The sequence below is a fragment of the Lonchura striata genome, chromosome 15 (genome assembly GCF_050655825.1).
Source record: "Lonchura striata isolate lonStrDom1 chromosome 15, ASM5065582v1, whole genome shotgun sequence".
In the NCBI taxonomy this organism is placed as follows: Eukaryota; Metazoa; Chordata; class Aves; order Passeriformes; family Estrildidae; genus Lonchura; species Lonchura striata.
The window spans coordinates 4,038,865-4,055,710 of NC_140717.1; the positions used below are offsets into that span (position 1 = coordinate 4,038,865).

The 16,846-nt window shown below is 54.0% G+C and overlaps 1 protein-coding gene across 5 annotated transcripts; it reads right to left on the minus strand.

Moving 5' to 3' along the window:
- Nucleotides 1-1,577: 1,577 nt before the first annotated feature.
- Nucleotides 1,578-8,433, minus strand: DRC10 (dynein regulatory complex subunit 10). 5 transcript variants are annotated; one of them, XM_085592955.1, is made up of 5 exons: nt 8,276-8,433; nt 6,747-7,539; nt 5,301-5,534; nt 2,965-3,036; nt 1,578-1,875 (listed from the first exon to the last, which is right to left on the minus strand). In XM_085592955.1, the coding sequence occupies exons 2-5, from the start codon at nt 7,332-7,334 to the stop codon at nt 1,609-1,611; spliced, it is 1,161 nt and encodes a 386-aa protein (XP_085449081.1). In that variant the 5' UTR covers nt 7,335-7,539; nt 8,276-8,433; the 3' UTR covers nt 1,578-1,608. The 5 variants fall into 5 exon arrangements, with proteins under 5 accessions (XP_085449081.1, XP_085449078.1, XP_085449080.1 ...); XM_085592952.1 differs by having other exon boundaries at nt 2,932-3,036; XM_085592954.1 differs by having other exon boundaries at nt 2,932-3,036; nt 8,232-8,418.
- Between the last annotated feature and the right edge of the window lie 8,413 nt (nt 8,434-16,846).

Below are 16,846 nucleotides of genomic sequence, written 5' to 3' on the forward strand. Positions count from 1 at the left end.
GCCGCCATTTCGTGCCAGGGGGCTGGGGCGGCGGGGAGGGGGAAACTTGTTCTGTATGCATCTCCCCGGAAAAGATCCTCCTGGGTGCTGCCTTGCCCTGCTCGGAGGAGAAGCCGCATCCTTCTGGCCCACTCACCTGCTCCCTCCAGCAGCACACGGGCCTGCCTTTTGTGCCTGAGGAGGTGCCTGTCCACAGGGCACTGTGGAGGCCTGTGGTCCCAATGTCTTCCCTTTCCCCATTCTCCTTCTCATCCCAGCCTTTTCTTACCTTCCTCATTCTGTCTTCCCTTTTCCCTTTCCCCTTCCTTCTTCCCCTTTATCCTCTTCTATCCATTCGCCCCCCAGTCATAGATCACATCTCACTCATCTCCCTGATCCTCTCTGATCCCCCTGATCCCATTATCCTCACCCATCACCTTCACACACTGCTGCAGCCGTGCCAGGAGCTCAGGAGGCTCCCCCAGCCCTGGGCATTCTCCAGAGGGGGCACTGGGCTCCAAGCCTCGGGACCCGGGCTAGGCAGCTCCAAGTGTCAAGGACGCTCCATGCGCTGCTCTGGGCTGAGCTCCTGCCCCTCTGCAGCTGGGTGAGCCAGTCCTCCCTGGAGAGTCCTTCAGCCAGGAGCACTAGGGACACTGAGGCAGCCTGTGGGGCCACTCCTGGGTCTGCAACAGCCTGAGAGTGCTTTGGACTCCAAAGACTGCTTTTCAGAGGGGGAAGGGACCTTCAAGCCCATCCCAGTTCCACTCCCTGCCATGGGCAGGGACACTTTCCACTGTCCCAGGCTGCTCCAAGCCCTGTCCAGCCTGGCCTTGGGCACTGCCAGGGATCCAGGGGCAGCTACAGCTCTGGGCACCCTGTGCAGGGCCAGGGCCTGCCACCCTCCCAAGGAACAATTCCTTCCCAATATCCCATCCATCCCTGCCCTCCAGCAGTGGGAAGCCGTTCCCCCTTGTCCCAAGTCCCTCTCCCACTCTCCTGGAGCCCTTTTAGGTGCTAGAAGGGGCTTTAAGGTCTCCCTGGAGGCTGTAGGTTTTTGGGAACTGAAGTCTATCTGGACAGGGAATGTCCTTGATGTAACTACACCCCAGACTATCCACATGGCTGCCAACTTCTCAAAGTCTCACGGATCCCAATGTCTCTTGTGGCTCCCAAGGAGGGAACACACCTTTCTTGGCCATGTCTGAGGAGAGAGGGGCCTCACCAGTGCCACTGCTCTCTCCTGGTAAGGGAGGCCGCCGCAAGGAAGGACCCTAAAGTCAGGAGTGGGCTGTCAAATTCACACAAGCAGAACATGACAGGATGAGGGGAAACGGCCTCAAGTTGTGCCAGGGGATGTTTATATTAAATATTAACAAAATTTTTTTTTCATGGAAAGGATCCTAAAGCCCTGGGGCTGACTGCCAAGGGAAGTGGTAGAGTCACCATCCCTGGAAGTGTTCATAAAACATGTGCATGTGACACTTGAGGACGAGGGTTAGTGGTGAACATGGTGGTACTTGACTTGATCTTAAAAGTCTTTTCCAACTTTAACAATTCTCAATGCTTTTATCTGGAAGAGACTCATACACAGCAGCTTTGCCATGGAGGGAAAAGGGATTTGGGGTTTTATTTCTTGCCCTTGCCCTTTCCCTTCTTCAGTTTTGACTTGTAGATAGACCGCACCAAGTAGCCTTTCCAGAAGGCCTGGATGCAGGTGGCAGCATCGTTCCTCCTGGCCTCCTCCCGTGCAGCTTCCTCCTCCTTCTCCTTCAGCATCCTGCGCTCCTCCTCAATCTCGGTGTACTCCTGGAGTAGGATTGCGTGTTTCTCCATCAGCAGGGACAACTGTTTCTTCTCCTCGTTGTAGACAGCCTGGACCTCCTCATATGTGGCCTGGCAGGACAGCAGGGATCAGGGACAGCTGGTCAAGAGCTCCTCCCTACCTTCCCAGGTGATGGTCCTGAAACCCATCCCAAAGCCATGGAACCTCAACTGGTTGGGGCCTTTCCAAAGGGGTTCAAAAGGCAGGCATGTGCCCAGTACCCAGGGAATTTCATGAAATGCTGAGTCCCTTGATGCTCCCCTGAAAAATGTTCCCACAAATGGAAGACTTGGAGAACCAGCAATGCATCTGCCAGGGTGCTGGAATGAGCTGAGCTCTGCACAAGCAGCCCTGCTGTGGCAGGAACTGTCTGACAAAGGCCCTCTGCCAAAGATTTTGGGGGTTGTATTGCAGCTCTGACTTGGCTTTGATGTTTTGTCAGTGTGGGGTTGGGTCTGCCTTGACAAATTCTGCCCCAAAGATGGGGCTTCTGCCTCTCCATGGACAGGAAACCAAAAGAATCCCATTATTAAACATCTGACAGGGGGGATCATTCCTTACAATTATAATGCAGCAGTTTTCAAGCCCCTCCCTGCATTTTGCTCTGTAAGGCATCCAGCAGCTTTTATCCAACCCCATAAATACTGCAAGAACAGGAAAGCCCCCAGGGCCTTCCTAGAGGCAAGGTTTGGGGGTGACCCTGAACTTCTTATGGCTCAGTTGAGGACAGGCTGTTGAGTTTTTTAACACCCAGAACATCCCCCAAGGATTCAGCAGGAAGAGAAGCAGAATTTGGGTGCTAGGTACGGCCATGAGGATTGAGGATTGGAGCAAAACTGAAAAACCTGTTTCCTGGCATCAGGTGGACCTCCCAGACAGAACATGGTGACCCATTTGCCCCCAGATACTGTGGGATTTTTCACAGATTTAGCCCCCAGATACTGTGGGATTTACTAGTGGGTGTAACTTTTCCTAAAGCCAAAGCAGCAGAGTACTCCTGGACACACAGGCAAGTCAAAGATCCCTCTCCTGTAGTTCACCTGGATGCAGAACTGCCCCTCACTTCCATGGTCTCCTGGGTAAGAGCCATGTGTCCCTTTGGACAGGAATCTACCCAAGCAAATCACCTTATGGCAGAGCAAAGCACTTAAAGCCAACACCTGTTTTTCTGTCATGACTGTGTCGTATTTCTGGACCCAGTTCTGAATTTCCTTCTCTGCTTTGCACTTTTCCTGAAAAACAAAACAAGATCAGGTCTGTGCAGACATCTGAGGCCTGGTAAGAAGCATCCTGAGTGAGAAAACAGGGAAACTTTGAGCCACAGCATCATTATATCTGAGTATTTCACCTCCTCCTTGTGACAAGCTTCCCTCAGCTGACACATATGTGGTTTGCCCTGGTTTGAGGATTCTCCTGGGACATTCCTGAAGGGCTTTATTTGGTTTACAGCATGGAGCTGGGGGGATGAGCAACACCTGGAAGTTCCTTTCTGCAGGAGGAAATGAACGTGTCTGATGGAATGTGGCAAGTCATCGACAAACTGAGGCAACAACTTGAAACCGAAGCAAAAGAGAGCTGCAAAACATGAATGTAGGGCACAAAGTACTCAGAAGATGGTGCCTTTTAAAATAAAGATATATTTCTGGCTGTAAAACAGTTTAACAGTGGCTCTACTCCTGTACAACCTGGGGCAGTTTACCTCCTGCTCTGGATGTGTGCTCTGTGGAATCATTCCTGCTCCATTTCCTGTATGGCACTACCCCAGGATGGCCCCAGGGCCATCACGATGTCCCACCTGAGCTATTTAGATCACAAGTACAACTCGTACTTGCTGAGGAAAGGAGGCCTTTGTGGTCAGTAAATGCATCTGCCTGGGTGCTGGAATGAGCTGAGCTCTGCACAAGCAGCCCTGCTGTGGCAGGAACTGCAGCAGGAACTGCCTGACACAGCCCCTCTGCCAAAGATTTTGGGGATTGTATTGCAGCTTTGACTTGGATTTGGTGTTTTGTCAGTGCCCAGCCCTTCATGCTGTACCACCCAATGCAAGAGTGACAGATGCCACATCACCACGTGGGCTTCCTGCACTGTCACTTCACTATTCCACACGTGTCCTCCTCCAGCCTTGCTGCCCATGGGAGGCTGCACTGGTTTGGAGAGAATACTCAGAATGAGCAAAATGAGAAGGAAAGTGCTGTTTTTCCAGTTCTCAATTCTCTGTGTCACCAGTGTCTTCTGCTCAGGGCAGAGCTGTTGCTACAGAGGCCTGGGCCTGCCTGCTGGTCCCATTCCTCCTCCTGTGCCTGGGCCTGCCTGCTGGTCCCATTCCTCCTCCTGTATCTGCTCAGCCCTGGGGATAAGGACTTTGAGGAGCTGCTGGGTGAGGGCTGCACCTGCCCCAGCCCTGAAAGCCCCTCAGCCCTGTGCTGAGCCCCAGCCTGGGCAGCAGGGCAGGGGGGTTTCTGCTCCTCTGCCCCACCTGCAGAGCTGCCCCAGCCCTGGGCCCAGCACAGGGAGGAACTGGAGCTGCTGGAGAGAGTCCAGAGTAGCCACAGAGATGCTGCAAGGGCTGGAGCCCCTCTGCTCTGGAGCCAGGCTGGGAGAGCTGGGGGTGCTCACCTGGAGAGGAGAAGCTCCAGGGAGAGCTCAGAGCCCTTGCAGGGCCTAAAGGGGCTCCAGGAGAGCTGGAGAGGGACTGGGGACAAGGGATGGAGGGACAGGACACAGGGAATGGCTTCCACTGCCAGAAAGCAGGGCTGGATGGGATATTGGGAATTGGGAATTGTTCCCTGTGAGGCTGGGCAGGCCCTGGCACAGGGTGCCCAGAGCAGCTGTGGCTGCCCCTGGATCCCTGGCAGTGCCCAAGGCCAGGCTGGGTGAGGCTTGCAGCACCTGGGATAATGGAAGGTGTCCCTGCCCAGGGCAGGGGGTGGCACTGGATGGGCTTCAAGGTCCTTTCCCACCCAAACTATTCTGGGATGATTCTATAAAATTACATATCCCCCTCATTCAACCCAGCCTGACTCCCTTGGCTTGTCTGTTCTGCCAAGCTGAGCAGAGCAGGACCTGCTGAACCCTCAGCATCAGCTCCATTCCACCTTGAATAATAAATCAACTCTAGAAGATGCCTTCTACCAGGCTAATATTGTTTGCTCTGCTCCCCCTACAGCAGATCCCTGGTTTGTCACTATCCCACCCGTGTCCTGTTCCAGCCTCGCTACCCTGAGCCCTGCCCGGTGTCACAACGCTGTGGGAAGGTGTTCCCAGAGCCGAGGCAGGAGCAGGACCTGTGACAGCTCTGTCCCTGCTGTCGCTGCAGGGCTGCTTTCCACTGGAATCAGCGGAGCATGAGGACAGGGCGGGTGTGCTCTGACAAACACCATGTGCATCCTGCCAGGAATGAGCAGGGCCCAAGGAACTCCTTGCAGCAGGCAGCAGCCAGAGCTGACAGCTCTGCAAAAAGGCTTAAACCTCCTGTCCCAGAGCTCCTCCCATTTACCTTCCTGAGAACCAGCTCTGAGGCTCGGTGCTCCAGCACCAGTGCATTCAGCTGTGTTCGCAGGCGCTGAATGTCCTGCTTCAGCCTGGCACACCTGTCCTGGGAGGCTTCCTTATCCTCTTTTTGCTGCTTTTCCCCTTCCTTCATGATCAGCTGGATGTTAGCCTTGCAGTTCTTGGCCATATCTTCCATGCTGGTTTTGAGGTTTTCGATTGTTTTGTCCTTCCTGCTAACCTAGTCCGGAAAACAAGAGGATTACCTTTGGGAAACGCCCCTGAGGCATAAGGTGGACAGGAGAAGAAAAAACATTGCAAAGCTGGAGGAGATCCAAGAAGGGACCCTCAGGGGCTGGCTCAGGTAGCGCCAAGGCCCTGCCACTGCCGGCTGAGGGAGTGAAGCTCCAGATTCATACTGGAGCTTTGGAAACCTGGCTCCTCTGGGAACCTGTTGGTAAAGGCACAGAGTGAACAAACCATCCCAAGCCCCACTGGCACTGCAACCTGAGGAGCAGCCAAAACAGGTTCCCTGGAGTAGCTCTGTGGCTCCCTCAAGAGCTGGATCAGGCTCCGAGTGACTGTCTGGGGGATACAGCTCAGGGAGGGAAATCCCAAGCTGGGATCAGTGAAACAGATTTATTCACCATGTCCCAAACAAGCTGCCAAATTGCACATAAAAATCTCGATCCCCAGAACTCCAAGCAGCAGAGGGAAAGGGGAAAGCAGGTCCTTGGTTCTGCCAGCAGTGAGCACAGGGCAAAACCTTCTCAGCCAACCCCTCTTGCAGGGAGGAGAAAAAAAAAACCCAGGTAGAAAACAAAGGATTGTTATCAGAAGCTCTTGGCTTGGCACACAAGTTGAGAAAGTGCCTGGGAAGTGCCCAGTCAATTATCTGTACCTCAGCTGCAGATAAAATTAAAGATTAATGTAATTTGTATAATCACTGATTAATCACAAATGCTCCAAGGCAGCTGTTAAGAGTCTGGAGTCACAGAAATGTTGGTTTTAAGCAAGAGTGAAGACAGAGCAAATATTAAAAATGGATTTTAATCAGAGAAATCTCTCCCAGTAATGATTTTTCATTCTTTCAGCAGCAGGGAATGAAGCAGCTGGCATTGTCACCCTGCCAGGATACCACCACAGCAGTTTGTGCCTGCCCTGACACTCCTCTGGAACTCAGGGACTTACATTGTTTAAGTTGGCTGGTGACAACAGGTTCAAAACATGCCAAATTCGAGTTTAAAAAAAATAATCAAGCATGAAATAAGCATTTTTCTTATATTTTACAACAAAAATATTATTTTAAAATTTTAATCTGGTTTAGAAAGGATTTCTGGAACTTGCTCTTTAGGAACTGCAATAAAGGGATTGGTTTATAGTTAGCAAGGTTTTGCTCCAGTAAAAAGCAAGTTTCCACTTGGTTGGAAAACACATTCCCACAAGGTCATACCTCCTCATCTCGAGTCTGGATGACTCCTGCCAGCTCTCCCTGTAGAGCTGAGATTGTTTCTGTGTTTTTCTCAACCTGGAGGGAAATGTCTTTCATGAATTGCATCTTTTCCTTCTCTTCATCAGGAGTGGTCAGGAGCCTCTCGAGTGTGAAATCCCGGAACTCCTTAAAGGCTTTGATAAACACATCAGTTGGTGCCTGTCTCACCCGAACTTCATATTTCAGCCCATGGTAAAGCAAGGGGTTGGCTAGGAAGAGCCTCAGGATGTTTCTTAGGGAACATTTCAGGCGTTGTGCTGCAGCTTTTATGCTCTTCTCATCTCCAGGGCTGGTGAGCAGGTGCTGTATTTCCATTGAAAGCTTCTGGTGCTCCAAAAGGCGGCTTGTGATCTCAGGTCCCAGCATCCCAGCATACCTCTCCAGGGAGCCAGTAATCTGTGGGATCAACCTGGTGATCTCCAGCTTGACAATGGCCTCATCCAAGACAGTTAGGATTCTTTCTGTCTCCGTGCTATCAGGTTTTAGCTGGCGTGGATCTAACACCTTCATGAAACCTAATGGGATCCCTGCCTTCCTTGGAGTTGCCATGCCTTCACCAAGGCTCCTTGTTTCATGAGGATACTTGGAATGCAGCTGGATCCCCTGATGCCATGGATTCAGTTAAACACTAGTGGTCTGGGTGGTTTGAGGTCTAGAAAGGACACAGCAGCTCTTACACAAGGTGAGACTCTGGAAGAAAATGGAGGTTCCTGTGCTGCTGCTGTCACATAGTCACCCTTCTTGGATTTTCTCTCTAAAAGGAAAAGATAGTGACAACATTAGAGAAATTATGTAATTTGGGAAAACATGAGAGTCTGAGATTAACCTGATGTTCTCTCTGAGTCTGGGTAGGGGGTCAGGACATGGAGTTGTGGATTAGAGCTGGTCTCTGTCCCAGAGCAGCTGTCAAACACCCATGGGAAGGGGGTGATGGATTCCTGGCTTTGAAGGGTGGGGAGGGAGGGGAAGCGCCCAACAGCTTCTGAGGTAGAGCAGCACAAACTGCAGCTCTGCTGTCCCCAGAGGGGTGTGGAGAGGGTTTGGAGAGCCCTGGGGCCACCCCGGAGGGAAGGGTAGGGTTCCCAGTGGGAAATCTCTATGGGAAACCTCTACCCTTCTAGGCCTGTCCCTGTCAGAGGGAGGAGGTGGGAGAGGGGATCTGGCAGGACTGGCAGGGACAGAGGCAAGAGGAGGAGGGACGGAGGAGATGGGGACAGCTGTAGCGGGGCGCCAACAGGGAATGAAGGGTCCCCCGGTGTGGGTGTGGGGCAGCAGGAGGATCCAGAGACTGGGGAACAGTCAGAGGTCGGGGCGGTGATTCCCGGTGGGGAGGACCCCCGTGCGAGGGCGGGCGGCTGGGGACCGGTGCGGGAGGATCCGGGGATCTGTGGGACCAGCGGCCCTGAGCATCCCGGGGTGGGACGGGGTGTCTCAAGAGGCGGTTACTGGGGGATGCCGGCCCCAGGCGTCCTCCACCCCCTGCAGCGCACTCAGTTCCGATCCCGATCCCGATCCCGATCCCGATCCCGATCCCGATCCCGGTCCCGGTCCCGGTCCCGGTCCCGGTCCCGATCCCGAGCTCGCCGTCTGCGCCTCCCGTTGCCAGGCGACGCGAGGGGGCGGGGCCTCCCCGGCGCCGTGCAGGCCCCGCCCCCTGTTGTTTGATTGGCAGTGCCGCTGTCCAATGAGGAGCCCTGCGGCGGTGACTGGCAGGGCTCGGGGTCTGTCATGGCGCCGGCGGGGTCTGTGAGGCGTGAGGGGGCGGCTCCTTCCCTCCGGGCTGCCCAGATCTGTGTTCCCGAGAGCACGACGAGTAACCCGAAAATAAACTTTGTCCTGCCGAGGTCACGTCTGCCGCGCGCGGGTCAGCCCAATGTATGTCCAGGAGCCCCTAAGGGGTTGTTTTGAAACATTAGAACACAACAGAGTTCCCCTAAGCTGCGCTGTTAATGTGGCTGGTTTTACTGGGCCATAAAAGTGATAATGAGCCTCAGCTGATGAAGATGCTGATATTGTACAGGCTGACTTAATTGCTAACCTGTGACTTGCTGACGTCTGCAAAGAACATGATGGCCCTTGAATGCTGCGCTCCACCGTGCCTTTGAAGTGATAGGCAGAATAAAGCTTCAGAAAATTGCATTTTCTTATGCCCTTTGTACCATGTCAGAAGTTTCTTAAGTAATAAGTTAAAATTTAACACATAACTCTACAAGGTAGAATATAAATACTTAATTCATTACGTTAACTCAAGTGAACTCTAAAAGTTTCACCTTCAGCCCAGGCAGTGACATGGATGCCCTCAGGAGAAGAGGGTTTGGTTTCCAGCAGGAAACATGGCAAAATGCTGAACTCCAGGCCACGCTCGCAGCGATGCTCTGTCCCTCGCAGGACACCACGGCAGCGGGGTGGCCATGCCCTCACAGGCAGCCTTGTCCCAGGTCCCAGCCTTACCTGGCCTGAGCAGCTCCTTTATTGCTGTGCAAGGAGTGTCCAAGTCCAGGAATAATTCCGCTCGCCCATTCCCAGCTGCTTCCCTACACAAAGCAAATGAGGGGCTGGTGATGGGAGATGTAGTGGGACCACCAGGGCTGGGCCTTCTGGTGTGGCACTGGTGAGGATAGATGAGGGCACACTTGGCCTTCCTGCCCACCTGGACACATCTGGCACCATTTCCAGCCCCCCCAAGTCATTTTCCTCCAAGCTTATTACCTGGAGCAGTCACCTCCATGTGGGTTCCCTCTGCCCTGAGTGGCTCAGCCAAAGGACTGATTCGAATCAAGAATGGCACTGAGTGTGACAGTGACTCTGGGTCTGGGTCCACCCCAAGCTGGGGCATGCCCAGCCCGCTGTGGGAAGGAGGGGCAGCTGGAACTGTGAGTCTGAGCCAGGCTGCCCCGTAGCCTCCAGGAAAAGCACTGACCTGCCCAGGAACACCTTCTCAAGCTCTAATTCAGCAACTGGGATCACACTGGATCTAATTGCAGAAGATCCGTGATTTCCTGGCTGCGCTATGACCGAGAGCAGAGCAGAGCTGTGATCTGAGGCTCCAGAGGGGTGTGCTGTCAGTTGGATGTGTCCTCACAGAGCACATCACATAACAGAGAACAGCCCTTGAGACATGGAGAACTGCTGCTTGTCTTGACAAGGCCTCCAGAAGGGATCCCTGACCCTCCCTGAAAGGCTGCCACATGTGCTGCAGATATTTTGGAATTAAATCCATCACAAAAAGAATGTCTTTTCAAAGTTGAGGAGTGTCCTGATTGCTTTGTTTGAAATGTGCTACTGCTCTCCAAGAAGTGCAGACTTGGACTTCCTGACAGCCATGAGCTGGAGATGGCATCAACTGGCCAGTGACTGTCACCAGAGTCCCCTGTGTCTGGTGTGCACAGCCTGCTTGAAGGGACAGCAAGGCTTTGTGACATCCAGGGAAAGAGGAAGGAAAGGGGTGGAGCCGTGGGTCACATCCGAACATCCTCTAAAGTCGGGAAGACTGGATCACTGCTGCTCCCTCCTGGATCTGGGTAATTAAGACATTCCCGTCTTGCAGGAGGAGATGGGGGTGATGACACATGTCCAGAGCAGCCTTGACTCGTCCTGCAGCTCCACACTGCTCCAGGCCAGCAGCAGCTCTTCAGCCAGGAAGAAAACTGGGTCACTTTGGGAGCTGGATGAAGCATCACCGAACCTGCGTCAATCCCACCTCATCCAGGATGCAGAACAACCTCAGATCTATCCTCAAACAATTCTCTGCACTCAAGCCCACAAGATTGCATCACTGCCTGAGCCAGAGGTACCCAAGAATCCAAATTATGTGGGGCATGTCCGAGCAGGGAAGGGAGAGCCGGGAGCCCCTGGGACAGCCTGGGCACACTGTCCCCCACAGACTGAGTCCAGCTGTGTTCCAACAGCAGGACTCTGTGATAGATACCTGAAGGCCAGAGACTTCCCTGGCCCCAGCTGGCCTCGCCCACCACCCAAACCCCTCTCCGGGTGTTGTATCCCTCTCCTCTGCAGCAAAGGGAAGCACAGCTCAGAGTGTGGGAGCTGGATGGTCCATCTGCTTGGAAAACCAGGATCCACCCCAGCCTGGTTTGCCCAATTAATTTCCCTGTTCCTGCTGCCACCCATCCCTGTGTGAGACCAGGGAAGGGACATTGAGGAGGGGGATGATTTGAACTGATTGTGAAATGATAGTGAAAGGGCAGAAGCACACAATGAAGCCTTGCTGCAGGCAACAGCACCCCATCCTGTCACTGCAAGGACAGTCCCGTCTTGCCACAGTCCTTTGGCTGTAGCCTTACATTGTGCTCTGCTGGCAGCATGGAGCTCTGGCATCACACCAAGCCCTGGAGGACTCCACTGGGACAACTGATCCCTGACCACATCCCTGCTGCAGCTTTGGCTGCTGTTCCCTCATTCCCATGTCATGCTGTCAGTGGGATGATGGCATCTGTATCCTGAACAGCTGGGAAGGAGTTTGCACTTCCCTGGCCCCCAGAGACTGTCAGGAAGGCCCAGGCAGGGCACAGAGAAACCAGGGAGTCCCTGCAGTACAAAGGGACAAGGGTGCTGGGGTTGGTGTAAGCTCTGAACTAAAGGACCCAACAGGAAAAATGGGAGGGTTGGAGGTGCTGGGTTGGCTCTGAGTGCAGCAGGCTGGAGCTGGGTGACAGGAGCAGGAATGCAGAGGAACGCAGCTGTGGCACAGGAAAATGTCCCTGGGGCTGTCAGGGCACTGAGACCAGAGTGTGTGAGTTTGGTCCTAATCTGTCTGCTGAGGCCAAACCTCAAATCCTGTGTCCAGTTCTGGGCCCTTTAGGACAAGAGAGGCCTGGAGGGGCTGGAGCGTGTCCAGGGCAGGGAACGGAGCTGGGAAGGGGCTGGAGCCCCAGGAGAGGCTGAGGGAGCTGGGAAGGGGCTGGAGCCCCAGGAGAGGCTGAGGGAGCTGGGAAGGGGCTCAGCCTGGAGAAAAGGAGGCTCAGGGGGACCTTGTGGCTCTGCACAGCTCCTGACAGGAGGGGACAGCCGGGGGGTCGGGCTCTGCTCCAGGGAACAGGGACAGGAGGAGAGGGAACGGCCTCAGGCTGGGCCAGGGGAGGCTCAGGGTGGATTTTGGGAACATTTCTTTCATGGAAAGAAAGGGTGGTCAGGGTGGCACAGCTGCCCAGGGCAGTGGTGGATCCCCATCCCTGCAGGGATCCAGCAGCCATGTGGATATGGCAGCTGGGGACAGGGGTCAGTGGTGGCCTTGGCAGTGCTGGGAGAATGGCTGGATTGCTCTCAGAGGGCTTTTCAAACTTTAATGATTCTGTGATGCCGTGAGTCTGCAGCAAGTCACAGCCTCACAGCCTCCATCTCCCAGGTGAAAGCCAGCTGCTTCCTGCCTCTGCCGAGTGGGAGGTGGCAAGGAGAGGGCAAAGGGGGACAGGCATCACCCAGGCTTGAGGCTCTTCATGCCAGGCTGCTGCTGCATGCCAGGGCTGGCTGTCCATGGGAATGCTGGCACCAAAGACAGCACCGAGCTGGGGGACCGAAGAGGCTGGTGACAGGCTCCTCCCAGCACGGGAGGACTGGGAGGGGCTCAGAGGGGCTGAGCTCGGTACCCTCCACACAGAGGAGCTCTGTTAGAGCCCTGCAGCCCCTCTGCCTCCACGGCAAGGACGAGAACACATGCCCCCCTCCCCCTGGGTGCTGCTGTGTGCCAGGAGCCACCTGGGGACCACCACTCCCCGGTGGTGCTGTTTGGTTACAAACCACTCCTTTCCCCACAGCATCTTCCCACAGAGAAAACCCCAGGGGTGGCCAGCATGGGTCACCCCTAGGTGACAACCTCCAGGCTCTTCTCTAAAAACTTCTGACACTCTTTGCTTTTCAGCATTCCTTTTTTGTTCATCTTAATCCATCTCTTGGGTTTCAGTCACCAAGCCAGCTGGTGCAGGTGGACACCAGCCTGGCACTGGTTCCTGCATGACCAGAGATGTTCCCTGTCTCTCCTGTCCAGCAGCTGTCACAGTGAATCATGGAATGGTTTGGGTTGGAAGGGACCTTAAAGATCATCCAGTTCATCTGGTGAACAGGCAAATCCTCATTTTCCTGGACAAACCCAGCAGGCAAAAACTGAGATCAAGAAGGAAGGGTCTGTCCATGGAGAGGAAAGGAAGCAGGGCAGATTTATCACAGGTGGGAGGAGGACAAGAACATACTTAAATACTCTGAAAAAGCAAGACTTGATAGATCTGTGGCGTGAAGCCAATTCAGGTGCCAAACCCTATTTTCCATGCAGTGTTTCTAGAGCCTTCCAGCACCAGAATTATGTCTATGGAGAGTTTAGGGGAAATTTTTGTGCTTCTTTAAATAACAGTTTTAACGGTAAATAGAGAACTTATTGCCAAGGCCTGATGGCTCCTGATTTTTGGGCACTGAGGTGTGACTTGCCTGTGCTGTCCTGGTGTCTGAGCTACACCTCTCCCATCAGTTTTGAAAATTCCCTTCAGAAATCCCTGCTGAGGGGCACAGCTTGAAGGTACTGGGAATTTTACAATCCAGCAAAGGAAGCACTTGATTGAGGACGTGACGTGATTGAGGATGTGGAAGCAATCTTCCAAGGTCCAGTTATTTCCCCGAGGTCACTGGGAAGCATAAAACACAAGCAGCTTCATCTCGAGAAGAAAAGGTTTATGTTATGAAATCCAAACACTGCAATGGTGACTGCAAAACCAGGACACAGAGTCATGGAATCTCCTGAGCAGGAAGGCACCCAGAGGATCATCCAGCCCAACCCCTGACCTTGCCCAGACCCCCCAGCAACCCCACCCTGTCCATCCCTGGCAGCGCTGTCCAAAGGCTCCTGGAGTTCTGGCAACCTCGGGGCCGTGCCCATTCCCTGGGGAGCCTAGGCACAAGCCAAGGAAAAACTCCATCCCTTTCACATCACAGTCCTACTCCCTCACAGGACAGCAGTCCCTTGGAGTTTCACTCCTGCAGCTGCCTCACAGATTCACAGAATTCACAGAGTGTCTGGGTTGGAAAAGACCTTCAAGATCATTGAGTCCAACCCAGCCCCAACACCTCAACTCAACCCTGGCACCCACTGCCACACCCAGGCTTGTTTTAAACACATCCAGGGATGGTGACTCCCTGGGCAGCCATTCCAGTACTTTATCACTCTTTCAGTGAAAAAACTTTTTCCTAATATCCAACCTATATTTCCTTTGGTGCAGCTTCAGACTGTGTCCTCTGGTCAGTGCTGCCTGGAGACAGAGCCCAGCCCCACCTGAGCACAGCCACCTTTCAGGAGCTGTGCAGAGTGATGAGGTCCCCTCCGAGTCTCCTTTTCTCCAGGCTGAGCACCCCCAGCTCCCTCACTGTTCCCTCCCAGCCCAGGCGCTCCACCTACCCCGTTCCCATCGATTCAGAAGGGCAGCAACACCAGGGGGGTTGCGCTGCTTTATTGCTGCTAAAGGAGCTTTGCCTCGCTAAAGGCGCTGCGTGCCGGGAGCCGGGGCACGGCCCGCAGGAGGAGCTCTCCGGTCGCGTCCCTTGGTCGCTCCTTTGTCGGCAGCTCCTGCCAGCTCCGAGGGCTTCGCTTCCTCCGCCGGCAAACCGGAGGTGGCACCGGGCACCTTCCCACTCCTGCGATCGAACACTTCCAGGGATTTTTTAAACTGTTCGACTGTCTTCTTCCTCCACGCCATCTTTCTCTCCTGTTCTCTCAGAAACTGTTGTCGTAGTTGTTTGTAGAGACGATGGGTTTTCTTTTTAGCCTTCTCAAAGTTTTTGACCTTTGTGAGACCAAACATAAGACTTTATTGCCACTGTCCTACCATGAAATAAAGAACTCCAAAGTGGTGCTTGTCTTCAGGAAGAGACAGATCCCACCACATCCCTCACTATGGCCAAGGTGATCTCCAAGCAAAAAGCTCCAATATGCATAATCACAGAATCACAGATTCATGGAATGGTTTGGGCTGGAAGGGACTTTAAAACTCATCTTGCTTCAGTCCACAGGGAAACCTTCCACCAGACCAAGTTGCTTCAAACCCATCCAACCTGGCCTGGAACACTTCCAGGGATCCAGGGGCAGCCACAGCTCTGTGCTAGGGCGTCCCCACACTCACGGGGAAGAATCTCTTCCCAAAATCCAATCTAAACTTATTCTTCTCCAAGGTACCACTGGAACAACGTCTGAGTCCAGGTTAAGTCCATGGCAAATGATGCCTGTAACTTATTCCAAACCACAGGTGACTTGAAGATAGGATATGACTGATAGGTGTCCTGAGGTTGGGATGGAGGCACAACAGCTCATGTCAAAGGTGGCCCAAATCCAACAACTGCTTGTCCCAACCACTGGAGACAGCCTTGGCACCCCCTCCTGATCCAGCTGGCTGAAGACCTAAAGTCCTCCTTGTGCCATAGGGGGCCATGAGCTTTGTCCCAGGGAGGAGGAGACCTCACCTGCTCCTCCAGGAGTTGCAGCTCGTGGGCACTTGTGTGGCTGCTGGAGGTGGGCAGGGGGTAGTCCAAGTCAAGGTCCCAATCTGCAGGCCTGCTCTGGGTGAGAAAGGGCTTCAAGTCAGAGGCCCACAGACCTGCTCCTGGAGTGTGAAGTGTTCCCCAGCCCAGTGTGAGGGTCCCCAGCCCCAGCCTGGTGTGAGGGTCCCTCAGCCCCAGTACAGTGTGAGTGTTCCTCAGCCCCAGGATGGCGTGAGGGTCCCCCAGCCCTGCACCGGGGCCTGCTGGTCTGCTGGCTCTGGGGAGGTGCGAAGATGGTGACTCGAGGCCGTGTCCGGCCCTGCTCCTCCATGCCCCCTGTCTCTGCTCTTGGTGGTCAGTTGTTGTCATGGTGACCTTGACAGGTGGCCTGCCAGGAGCCACCTCCAAAGTCTGCCTCAGTGACACAGTGGTCCAACAGTTTCTCCTGCCCTTCACCCACTGCACCAGCACCATCCTCCATGTCTGCCTGGAGTAGTGACCAGGCTCTGTCCCCACATGGAGCATCCGTGTGTGCCCCTGAAGGATACCCCCACCGCCTGCATCTGCAGCTGCTGGGCTCAGTGACAGCTGGGACCCACGGTGTGGGGACACACAGGGGTGAGTCAGTCCCCACTGGATGCTTGGCCTGATGGAGCACCACTCCATGATCCCTACAGGAATGGAACCATGGAACCATGGAATCATGGAATCATGGAATGGTTTGGATTGAAAGGGATCTTAAAGCTCATCTTGTTCCACCCCTTGCCATGGGCAGGGACACCTTCCACTATCCCAAGCTGCTCCAAGCCCCATCCAACCTGGCCTTGGACACTGCAAGGCATGGGACAGCCACAGCCTCTCTGGGCACCTTGTGCCAAGACCTCCCCACACTCATGGGGAGCAGTTTCTTCAAAATACGCAGTCACAACCTACTCTACTTCAGTTTGAAGCCATTCTTTCTTGTTCTGTCCCTCCAGGCCCTTGTCCAAAGCCTCTCTCCATCTTTCTTTCTCTCCCCATCTTTCTGGTTGGTTCCCTTTAACTACTGGAAGGCTGTAATTAGGTCACCCTAAAGCCTTTTCTTCTCCCAGCCAAGCTATCCCAATTCTCTCAGACTTTCCTCCCAGTAAAAAACTGCTCCATCCCTTTGATCATCCTGGTGCCTCCTCTGGACTCTCTCCAGCAGCTCCAGGTCCTTCCTGAGCTGGGCCATAGAGCTGCAGGCAGCTCTGCAGGTGGGGTCTCACCCGGGCAGGGCAGAGGTGCAGAGTCTCCCCTCCCCAGCTGCCCACGCTGGGGGCTCAGCCCAGCACACGGTGCCTTTCTCCAAGGTCAAATGCTGCCATCCCAGTACTGTCGGAACTCAAAATGTCCCTCAGACGTTTTTGGATGTTCTGGGCCCAGGTCAGAAGCATTTGAGACCCTGGCAGGCAGCTGCAAACAGCTGTGATTTTGGGTTTGAACAATGGAATGATTTACCAACCTTGCAGGAAGAACAAGAAGCCACAAAAGTTTAAATATTAGAGTAGAAGTAGTCACAAAGTAAAGAGAAGAATTTTTGAGTGCTGTACAGGGGGGTTTTAGTTTTG

Excerpts from the sequence above, each read along its gene's own strand:
- DRC10 (XM_085592952.1), bottom strand. The coding sequence starts at position 7,334 with ATGGCAACTCCAAGGAAGGCAGGGATCCCATTAGGTTTCATGAAGGTG. Across the intron at positions 5,535-6,746 it reads TCCAGACTCGAGATGAGGAG|GTTAGCAGGAAGGACAAAAC; the intron begins GTATGACCTTGT and ends TTTCCGGACTAG. Across the intron at positions 1,876-2,931 it reads GTGCTTTGCTCTGCCATAAG|GCCACATATGAGGAGGTCCA; the intron begins GTGATTTGCTTG and ends CTGTCCTGCCAG.